Below are 12,315 nucleotides of genomic sequence, written 5' to 3'. Positions count from 1 at the left end.
ACAGCCTGGATTGCAATTTAAATGTATTTAGCCCTGTTTGATTCTAATTTTTTCAAAATTTATTTTCAACCATACATTTTTTTCAAAATTTATTTCAAAAACTTTTCCTTACTTTCTAACGATATATTTTCCAAAAAATTACTATTTCATAATACATTTTATCCCAAAAATGGGAATTAAATAGGGGCTTAGTTTTGAAATATGTTAAGGTCGTGAAAATGCACAAGTTTTAAAATGATATTTGCATTGTTATTAATGCCTTTATATGTTCCATGGCGGAAAAGTTAACTTGCATTTGCTATATGGTCAAATGTTATAAATAAGAAAATTTTCTTTCCATGCGAAGGGTAGTGTCTAATTTAAATAAGCTTAACAGGATGCTGAGACATCTTATGAGTAAGCTTCGAGACAAATTAAAAAAAAAAATCCAAATAATATAAAATATGAAATATGCTCATAATAACCATAAACTTGATCAAAGCTGGAAGAAGAAGTGAAGTGATATGTGTAGTAAAATGGATTTGCCGAATTTCTCTATTATCTTACACAGCAAAATATATTACAGACCAGAATATTTACAAGACAAAGCACAAGACAAAGCCAATAAAAAGATGACAGCTCACCTAACAAACTAACAGAAAATAAAGAGAGAAAACACGTGAAAATGAAAAATAAAAGTCAACATCCCCCCTCAAGCTGGCAATTGGTGAAGGTCAGCCAATCCCAGCTTGGAAACTAAGTGGTGGAACTGAGGGGCTGCTAATGCTTTGGTGAATATGTCTGCAACTTGCTGAGCTGAGGGAATGTGTTGAGGCAGAATGAATCCTTCCTTAAATTTATTTCTAACAATATGGCAATCAATCTCCAAGTGCTTAGTTCTTTCATGAAACACCGGGTTAGCATAGATATGTAGGGCGGATTTATTGTCACACCATAAAGGGATAGGTAAAGGTATATCAATCGCAAAGTCTTTCAGTATTTAATTGATCCATGTGACTTCACATACAGTTGTTGCCAAACTTCTGTATTCAGCTTCAGCTGTGGAACGAGAAACGGTGGTCTGTTTCTTGGTTGTCCACGAAATCAGTGTGTCTCCAAGATAGACACAAAAGCCAGTGAGAGATATTCTAGTATCACTGCAAGAAGTCCAATCAGCATCTGAGTATGCTGTTAAGGTGAAATTCTGTTGTACAGGAAAATGGAGGCCAAGTGAAAGACATCCTTTTAAATATCGCAACAAATGAATTGCAGTATCCCAATGAATTTGATAGGGTCTGTGAACAAATTAACTTAACTGTTGTATGCCATATGTGATGTCCGGTCTGGTCAAGTTTAAGTATAGAAGTCTTCCAATCAATCTTCTATATAACGCTAGATCTGGAAAAGGAGGACTAGAGTTTTGTGAAAGTTTTGTGCCCTTTGGAATTGGAACTGAAACTGATCTCGCACCAATGAGCCCAACATTTTTAATGATGTCTAAAATGTACTTTCTTTGGTTAACATATGTTCCCTTCTTTCCTCTAGTAATCTCAAGTCCTAGAAAATATTTTGCAGCTCCAATATCTTTGATGGTAAATTGAGAATGCAGATATTCCTTGACTGATATAATGTCAGATTCATGAATTCCAGTGACTAAGACATCATCCACATAAATAAGGAGAAATAAATTGTGATTGGATGAATGCTTAAGAAATAAACAATGGTCGTGGTTGGATTGAACAAACCCATACTCAAAGAGCTTAAGACTGAGCTCAGTATTCCATTGTCTCGAGACTTGCTTTAATCCATATAAACTTCTTCTAAGTCTACAAACATTGTTTGCTGTTGCTGTGATGTATCCCGGAGGCGGCTGCATATAAACCTCTTCATCAAGGTATCTATGTAAGAAAGCATTGTTGATATCAAGTTGATGGAGAGGCCAAGACCTGGCTGAGGCTATTGCAATAAAAATTCTGACTGTGACAAGCTTTGCAACAGGTGAGAAACAATCAAAAAAATCAATTCCTTCTAATTGATTGTAGCCTTTTGCCACCAATCTTGCCTTAAGCCTATCTACACTTCCATCCGATTTTAGTTTAACTTTGTATAACCATTTACATCCAATAGCTTTCTTCCCTTGAGGTAAATCAGTGAGTTCCCACGTTTTATTTGATTCTAGTGCTCCCAACTCCTCATTCATAGCACGTATCCAACTTTCATCTTACAGGCTTGATGATAAGAACTTGGTTCTTGAATTTTTGATACATTAGCCAGATATGTCACATATGTATGGTTTAATGCAGGTGAAGTTGTGTAAGGATATGTAGGTGGTGTGAATTTTGACATAATCTTTGTTTGGTTGAAAGAGGATTGATGATAAGCAGTTGGAACATTTGAATTTTCAGTTACATTGGTAACATAATCTTCCATCCATATTGGTCTGGCCTTCTGCCTGGTACTTTTTCTAAGGGTCTGAGGTTCAGAAGTTATATTTTCTGGAGATTCAGGAAAGGGAACTTGGTGGAGTGGAATATCGTTACGATAAGTGGAGGAAGAGTCAGCAGTGGTTTCATCAGATGATGTGTCTGTGGATGTGTTTTGTAATGACTCATCATTTTGATTATCACAAGGGGAAGCAGAGGGTGTTATAGTCAGATCATCATCATGAAATCAAGGTATGGAACAACTGGATGTGATTTATCAGTGATAGAATTTTTGTCTGATTTGAAGGGAAAATAATTTTCATAAAATGTAATGTCTCTTGAAATTTGAACTTGTTTAGTGGATAAATTGTATACTTTGTAGGCCTTTTGTCCTGGGTTGTAGCCTATGAACACACATTTATAACCTCTTCGTTCAAATTTGTCTTTGTGAGGTTTGGTATTGGTTATGTAACAAAGGCATCCAAAGGTTTTCAGGGAAGAAAAATCTGGTTTAGTCTTGTATAGGATCTCAAAAGGAGTCTTCCAATTTAGAACTGAATTGGGAATTATGTTTATAATGTGTGTGGCCATTAGTATAGAGTGAAACCAGAAGTATCGAGGTAAATGAGCTTGAAACATGAGGGATCTGGCCATTTGGAGTAAATGTCTGTGTTTTCTTTCTACAACTCCATTTTGTTGTAGAGTGTAGACACATGATTTTTGGTAAAGAATTCCTAAAGTTTGGAGCAAGGTCTGACATTCATTTCCAGTAAATTCACTTCCATTGTCCTTTCTAATAGTCTTAACATCCTTTTTGAACTGATTTTTAATCATTTTGAAGAAGACTTCTAAGGTCTTAACAGTCTGGGATTTGTGCACAAGCATGAAGGTCCATGTGCCTCTACTGTAGTCATCTACAATGGTGAGCATAAAAGGTGTTCCAGTCAGGTTGTGTTGTCTATAGGGACCCCATATGTCAATGTGCAACAACTCAAAGGTGGTTTTTGAATGAATTTGTGAGTTTTGAAACGGAAGTCTGTTTTGTTTTGCTTTGTGACAAACATCACATGGTTCAACATTCTTAATGGCAGAATTATTGCAAAGTTGTTTAAGGAAGCTGAGATGTTGTAAGCATTGAAATGAAGCATGACCAAGTTTGATATGCCAATCAACAAGAGAAAAGGGAGAAGCCTTATCATTAAAAGGAATTTTATTTCCAGAATTCGAATTCTCAATAGATAGAAGATTACAGATGTTCATTCTCCTACAACAATTTTCAACTCCATTATTCTGGAAACTATGGTCATCAAGTGTGTATAACTTTCCATTCAATTTTCCAACTGCCATCGTCCTATCACTCTTCAGGTCCTGCATCAGGTAATATGTAGGATGGAAGATAAATTTAATCTGTGCAGTCTGACAGAGTTTAGGGACTGATAGTAAATTAAGTTTAAAAGTAGGTACATGAAGAACATCAGTTAAAGTGATTTTGTGGTTCATGGCAACGGTTCCAATGTGTTTGACAGCTTGACAGAACCATCAGGTAGCAAAACGGAGGTAGGCTGTGTGACTGGTTTTAAGTTGGTCATTTGTGATGAATTTGTGCATATGTGATTGCTGGCACCAGTGTCAATAATCTAAGTACCATATTTCAGTTCATCAAGTGAAGTAAAAACAAAGTGTTGAGTGTACGTACCAGAATAATCCCTGATATGTGCAAAATTCACTTGATCTTCATTATCATTAAGCTTCTTTCCTTTCAGTATTTTCATCAGTTCTTGCTGAACAATGGCAGCAATATCGGAAGAGGATGATGTTTCCTTTGTAGTCACAGCAGCAAAATCATTATCAAAATCAAGTGGTGAATTATCTATTTTCATCACATTATTTGAAGCATTTCTCCAGCTAGGATCCTTTGGTTTTTGATCTTTTTTGTACCAATCCGGAAAGCCAATAATTCTGAAACATCCTTCCTTTGAATGTCCACTCATACCGTAGTGGTCACAGTACATCAGCTCCTTATCAAAATTGCCATATCTTCTGTTAATTCCCTTTCCTACAGCATGGTTTCCTCTACCAAAAGCAGATCTACCTGTCCAATTTCTTCTCCCAGATCCATTTCTTCCACGTCCATCATTCCTAGTATTAACTCCTCTAATCATCATCGCAGTGTTATCATTGGTTTCAAGATACAACATATGCACTTCTCTTTGTTTTTCCACTCTTAGAACCATAGAATAGGCTCTATTCACTGAGGATAAAGGCTCCATCACAAGAACTTGATTTCTGACATTGTCGTATGTATCATTCAGCCCCATCAAAAATTGCATAAGTTTGTTGAAAGAAGCTGAATCAGAGACTTCCTTCGCAGCTCCACATGTACAGATCGGTGATGGCATAAGACATGCTATTTCATCCCATAATTTTTTAAGATTGGTGAAATATTTCTCCACTGTCATTGATCCTTGTGTCATACTACTGATCTCTCTCTGGAACTGGTAAAGTAATGGCCCATTGCATTCACCATATCTCTCGTTTAATTCATCCCATAAATCCTTAGCTGATGTCGTGAAAATAAATGCCTCCACAATTTCCTTCGAGATTGAATTTAAGATCCAAGATCTAACCATACAGTCTACCCTATTCCATTGATCAAAATTTTGAGATTCACTATCTGGTTTCTCACATTTCCCGTTTATGAAGCTCCACTTCAATTTTGCACCTAATGCTATTTAAATGGACCTGCTCCAACTGAGATAATTTTTACCTGTCAATTGTGAAGTCACAAAGATCATTCATGGATGGTCCGAACTCTGCAAATCCAATGGATCTCCATTGGAATACTCCTTTGCTGCCACTCCTTGTTCAACTGGCGGAGGATTTTGTAGATCATTATTTTGATCGTTGTTGTTTGCCATCCTTTTTCTGATATATTTATCACTTCAAAACTTTATGTGTACGAGACGATATAAGGCTCTGATACCATGATCAAAGCTGGAAGAAGAAGTGAAGTGATATGTGCAGTAAAATGGATCTGCCGAATTTCTCTATTATCTTACACAGCAAAATGTATTATAGACCAGAATATATACAAGACAAAGCACAAGACAAAGCCAATAAAAAGATGACAGCTCACCTAACAAACTAACAGAAAGTAAAGAGAGAAAACACGTGAAAATGAACGTGAAAATGAAAAATAAAAGTCAACAAAACTATATTAAAAATATTCATAATAAAATAAATTAAAAAAAATAAAAAGTCTAACTTGCAACAAATAAGAACTAGATCGGTAAAATAGTAAATAAGTCTCACATGAGGCATAAACCTTAATAAATTGAGGTTTGCGCCCCACAATGGCTCTTAAGGCTGATCCTTTTGAGGCGTTTTATTTAAGCCTCATGTGAGGGCAAAGCTTTAAAAAACTGCTTTTTTTTTTTTTTTTTTTTAAAGGAAAATGGGCAGTGAAGCTTCATGGTTGTTGTCATCCCTATTAGCAGTTTGGTGGAAACAATTTTACAATTGGGCCACCATGAAATTTTCATGGAATCGATAATTTCTTTTTTCATGGTTTTGATTCAGATATTTATTAGTGATTTTCCCACCGCTTCAAAAAATATAATTTACAGGTGGGTATAAACATGGGGAATGTGTGAATTGCATAAATTGGGACGAAGATAGGTTAAGGTTTCGCAGGTATGATATTTTTCTGGTTTATATCATTTAAAACTAATTAACATATAATTAAAGTAAAAATATATAAACTAAATCAAAAAATGGACAATAATCCTAAAAAGGAAATGCAGTAAATGGATGGATTCCCTTGTTTCTCAAGGGCAACATTAACGGCTTGGCAATGAGCTATTAGAAACCAAAAAATAAGTAGCTCACATAGAAAAGGATGTTTTTATACCAACAAATATAAAAATAAAAACAAGATATACAAAACAAAATTGCAAACCGAAACTGGTTAAACGACATTATATGCTCGTCTAGTATTAATGTTAGTCACAATAAGAGAGTCAATATTTCCATTTAACACAACATTTACATCAGGAAATTAGGTATCGGTTTTCGCATCTTCTACCATCTTGGTGGGTCGAAACACATACCTTCATGCCTCGTGACTCCACATATCAACAAGCTCATCTTTCTTTATGTTACTCACACCAGATGTACGTTGATCCCTCAAAATAATGAGAAGTTTAGCCTTCAAGCGGTTAAAGGCCTTAATCTTGTTCGCAACACGGCACATTCACCTGCAAAGAGAACAGTCTTTTTCGTTGGCCTTTCTTTCTCCTGCTCATCTTCTCTTATTGATTGTAGAACATTTTGAAAATGTAAAATAGAAAAATGCACATTTTAAACAAAAACTTGTAAGGTAGAGCAAGGTGCCTTGTACTTCTTTTCATCTCCTTTTGACGTTTTCTGTTTTAGAACAAATATGCAAATGCAATAGCTCATGAGCTCGGGTTGTGTACTATTTTGGTAAGGAAATACATACTCCCGAGGTTCAGTGAACAACAACCATGACAAGGAAGCCTTTTATTTATGACAGCAGCAAAAGCTGCAAGATGATTTCTTGAAAGTAAAAAATATGAAATTTCTAAAGGTACAAATATCATAATTCGTTGACTTACTCATTTTTTTCATTATCCTCGAGGCACTTAATAATTGCCATCACAAGTCAGAAATTTTGGGTATGTTTGTGAAACAATGTGTATATTTGGTAGCGTTGCTGTCTGTGTGGAGTCCAAATGTGTAAATTTATCAAAGAAATTGAGCCAAGTACATGAATCAGAACTATATTACTACAAAAGCAAGAAAAATAACGATATGAACTTAACAGAAACTCTAACTATCCCAAGCCAAATTCTCACCTGTTGATTGGACTTCCATACCAGTTAAAATATGCTGAATGGAAACTGATGAAGAAATCTCGCCCAACTTCTTGGAAGATGATGGGCAGGAGACTAGTAGATCCTTCTCATCAATTAATAGTCTGAGTGATGATTCAAGGAACAAAGGAATCACATCCATAGCCGCAAAGCTAGCTTACAGGATATTAGCAATAGTGATGCAACAATAGTATATAATATGGGCCTTCATATCAGGAGTTTAAGGGTCAATTAAAATTAGATATTAGATGTAAAAATGAAATTTCTTTCTCAAAAATCCAAATTATGCTATAAACAAGGAATTGAAACTCTAGTACAAAAAATATGAAGAATTAGGGTTCTATATGTTATATTATCTGAATATAGAATGGGATGTTAAAGGACCACTGCTTATTCAATTGCCAATTCTAAAACTGAACATGATATTTGAAGATGCTGGGTATGGAACTGAGAGCCAAATTCACTAGCCAAAATGACAAACACTGCATGCATGTGTTTGGCTTAGCCTAAAAACTTCACTGAAAAGTAAATAAGTAGGTTATAAAATAAAATTAAAGATTTTTGTTGGGCAAAGTTGGAATAAGTTGCCCCTATTTTGAAAATAATACCCGCCTTACTGCCCAAATAACTTTTTTATAGTTCTAAGTAAGAAAACTGTATCGAATAAGTTTGGAAACAAAACTTTACTTAGAAGTAAACTTGCCAAACATGCATAGATTCTTGAGGTTCTTTTGCCACCATTCTGACACTTTAGGAACACTATTAAGTTCTCAAACCAAGATATGCCTGGCTATAACTTGTGGAAACTCCAGACACAAATCAATATGCAGTATGTCATAGGTTTTTCCTTATTATCAATATCAATGTATTTATATGTTGACAAATCTGGTGAAGAGTGTTCACGTCTAACGTAATCATGTAACTTATTCTTATCTAAGGTATTAGTATACCAAATTTTTCATGAAACTAAAACACCTAATTGATTGTTCCCTACAATATATTTAGCCTGTCCTTACTTTTTTATAACCATTATGTCAAAGCCTATTCCAGGACCCTGTTTTCTATTAGAAATTTGCCCAACATTACATTAAAATAATTTTTATTAACCATGATACTATGTACAGTAGTGTTCTTCCATTGCAACCTGTCAAACGTGATGTGGTAATGGCCAGATTCCCTGTTGCTCACTAAATGATCCCAGGGATTGTAAGTCATTTTTCATGAGCACTACCATTTATCAATTCTGCCAAAAGATATAGTAATGACCTAAAAAAATGGCCAAAAAGGATTCATGTCCTATATTATCGGGAATAAGGCTTGCTTTATTATTGTTTTAAATAACATCTACCAAATAGATAATGCAAAAATTATTAATGAAAGTACGAAAGTGTTCTTTCCTTAGCAATCAATTGACAGTAAAAAGTCAATCACAACTATGAAATTTCTGGGTCCTTTGTAATAGTAACAGAAATTCATACCTCAGGATAATTAAATTCACTCTTATGAGTTCCAATTATTCGGTGAACACCTCTTGCCCCTGATAGATAGCCTTAAGCATATTTGAATTCGAATTCAATTGTTGCTGACTTGATACCTCCATTCTTTGTAGGACATCTCTCAACTAACCTCACTGCATGACCTTGCTTTTCAGCCCATTTCAGGCACACTCAAGTGAGTTGTCCTGCCCATCTCTAAATAAATTTTACATCAAGATCTTAATGGAGAAGACCCTATTCCATTTAACAAATTAAAATACAAACCTACTGCTTATGAGATAAAAGAGCACCTTTTTTCCCAAAATATCAAGTAACTCGTATGCCCTGGTACATTAATGAAGGAAATGGTCCTTGTAAATCTAGAGACGAAAAAGCTGATTCACGTAGCCAGCTATACTAAAAGTCTACTATGGTTTAGAGGTTTGTTTCAAACTTATTCATACAATGAATATAGGAATGATGCAAAAAATAAAAAAATCAAAGTAGAATGAGCACGTCATAGCACATTAAAACAAGTTTATCCAATGAAAAAGCAATGAGGTATGCAGAATTAGTCACCAATTTGACAAAATTGTAACTATAACTTAGCAGAAACACCAAAACAATTGATAAAGACATAAAGCCAAATTCGAAAAGAAGATAAAAGGAACTATGATTAGCAAGAATGAATCATAGACAATCACATTGACCATGTAAGAAAGCTCAAAGAAAGGATTCAACCGAGTCATTCATGTATATAATAGAAACTCTCTAGGAAATGCTCATGGACAGTCCTAATCTTGAAACTTGTGGAACCTTTATTAACTGACTAACAAATCAATAAAAGATTTGGTTTAAAAAAATAGCTTATGGCTACAAAGTAAAACTTTAGAGAGTCAAGATTAAAAGCAGATTATAGAATAATAAATATTTTTTATGAAGTTAAATCATCCCTCACTGATGAGTTATAAATGCCATTTCATTTAAAAGAGCCATTTAAAAGAACAGCATCTCTACAAAAAAGCATAAAGTCTCAAACCACGAACCTCTAAGTAAATGTCTCCACATCTGGATTCAATTTTGGGACATGCTCCCTCCATGTCATATGACTTTTTAAGAAACTTAGACGTCTCATACTTATTCAAAAACTTGTTTAAATCTACAGATGCAAAATATTCCTGCTTGAAAAGCTCGTAATTTACAATACCCAGCTCTGCAAGCTCTTTAATCAGTTTAGCTTCCTCAGCCTACAATAGATGTTTACAGCTTCTCAATAATATTGAGCCCCCTTCATAAGCATCTTATAACCTTAAATAACTTAGTATATTACAAACAAATGAGCAAATTTACACACACACATACACACACTTTCAAGTCTTCTGGTTGACAATTGTCTCCAAATAGACATACAAATACTTGCACGAGAAGCACACTACCTTATATTTGAGGTGTTTAAGGGCATCAACCACCTTGGCACTGTCGGCTAGTTTGATGAGGATTTCATTCGATTTCCCCGGGTCATCCCACAAGTCATGATCATGAATAATTTCTTCTTGCTTGACATGTCTTACTTCTTCGTGGTCCAAGGCTATTGGTGCTAACATCTCTGCACGGAGAATTGAATCTTCTATCCTTGTTCTTAAAGAAAACATGCCTATATAAAACCAAACCATTACAACCAATCCAAGTGGCAAGCACTAGACTATTGTATGCATATATCATACAAATATTAGGGCTGGACATGGTCCGATTCAGTTCCCATTAACAGGACCCGAAATTTTTGGGTATTTAGTAAGTAGAATTGTCGGGTCTAAATTTAATTATGGAACCGTTCGGGTTCGGTTCCATTCGATTTGGTTTGGTTTGGTAAACCAGGTTCCGTATTATAATTAATTTTTTAATATTTACAAAACTACATTAATTCAAGTAATAATATGTTTAATCTTAACTCTTACAAAATAAAGTAGTCCAATTTTATGTATCTTTTGTATCTTTCTTTACTGAGTTCTTTATATATTTGATTGTTAAAATCATAGAAAGAGGAAGATAGCGAGCTCACAAAAATTAAGAGATTCGTTGTCGAGCTTCAATTCGATTTCTTCAGAACGGTAGAAATAACACTATGGTAGAGTAACAGATTTGGATAAAACTTAGATCAATTTGATTAAGTTGGCTTTAAACTGAAAATTAGAAATGGGAAAATCATATTTTTGGGTTTAAGCTAAATTAACTAGTTAGTAAATTTGTTTAGAAAAAATAAAATAATTTTGTTTATCAATTTAAATTAATTTAAAAAATTAGAGAGATTCAATTCTTATTCGATTCTTGATCTAGAACCGAAAACCGAACTAAACCCGTCGATTTTCGATTCAAATACCCGTTCGGATATTTAACTTAAGAAGAACCACTCAGTTCGATTTCGGTTCGGGAGTTTTATCCAGCCCTGATCCTTGAAGATATGCAGATCTGAAAATCTTGCAAGGAATAAGTATATTGTGAAATAATCTTTCCAGAAATAATCTAATGATTAACATGCCTTATGATTCCTTTTTCCTTGTTCCCAGAATTGACAAAGAAGAGTCGATCCTTTTTTCAGCAATCTAAGGTTAAATTTGCCGCTATTTATGATTTATAAACAATTGACACAACTATTGTGTTTGATATGAAGCTACATATTTATATAGGAAACATAAGAGAGCTTCAATAATTCTTCAAAATTTAAACCATAACTTCATTGAGGGGATTATTATTCCTTGATTTACAAGGCCTTTTCTCTTGATAAACATGTAAATGCCACAAATCCAGAATTAACTAGTTTCTAAATAATGTACTACCCCATAAATAAATCGTCTTGAAGATAAATATCCAATAAATTGTTATAAGAAAATTGTTATAAATTAAGTTATAAGAAATTTTTAAAATCAAAAAATTGATCCCCTTTGACTATACAAGAATATGTAGAGTTGAACCATGTCTAGAAGCACGGGAGAACGTATATTATTACCAATATTTGATAATTTAATTTAAGCGCTCAATTAGAATTTATTATATATTCTAAATTTATGTATGACCTAATATACTCCATCTAACGTGGCATTGATGTGACAGTAGATTAAATTGAAAGAACTAATGATTTTAGCAAAGTAAATCGATATCAAATATTTTCAGACTACTATAATTAAGAGAATATTTGGTGGGGATTAAAATTAGATTTTTTTAGTAGATTGAAATAAAAAAATTTGAAATGTGGTTGAAAAGTTGTGAGAACCATGAAAGATGTAATTACTATTGATTGTTTGACTTTAACTTAAATTAAAATCAAATTTTAATAAACATGTCCGACTACTATAGATAAACATCTCCAACAAGTAGTTAGACAAAAACTTGAGAGGGCCCAAATGTCAAGCTAGCACAAAAGTTATTACATTGTCATGCATGAATATTCTTTTAGCGAAAAATTTCTACGTGTCAAGCTTGTCTAAGTATTATTAAATAAATAAAATTTGAATAGCACGTATCACATTGTCCATAAAGTACATTATT

The 12,315-nt window shown here is 33.9% G+C and overlaps 1 protein-coding gene across 1 annotated transcript; it reads right to left on the bottom strand.

The window, feature by feature from the left end:
- Positions 1-6,513: 6,513 nt before the first annotated feature.
- Positions 6,514-10,496, bottom strand: LOC111386170 (peptide chain release factor PrfB3, chloroplastic). The gene is given in 6 exon segments (XM_023010623.1): positions 6,514-6,653; positions 7,280-7,449; positions 8,529-8,563; positions 8,776-8,963; positions 9,812-10,019; positions 10,209-10,496. Coding segments are annotated over 6 exon segments (978 nt in total). The 5' UTR covers positions 10,446-10,496.
- Between the last annotated feature and the right edge of the window lie 1,819 nt (positions 10,497-12,315).

The sequence above is a fragment of the Olea europaea genome, unplaced genomic scaffold (genome assembly GCF_002742605.1).
Source record: "Olea europaea var. sylvestris unplaced genomic scaffold, O_europaea_v1 scaffold3443, whole genome shotgun sequence".
NCBI lineage: Eukaryota > Viridiplantae > Streptophyta > Magnoliopsida > Lamiales > Oleaceae > Olea > Olea europaea.
Note: the sequence above shows the minus strand (reverse complement) of the source record. Positions and strands in the feature narration are given on the sequence as shown.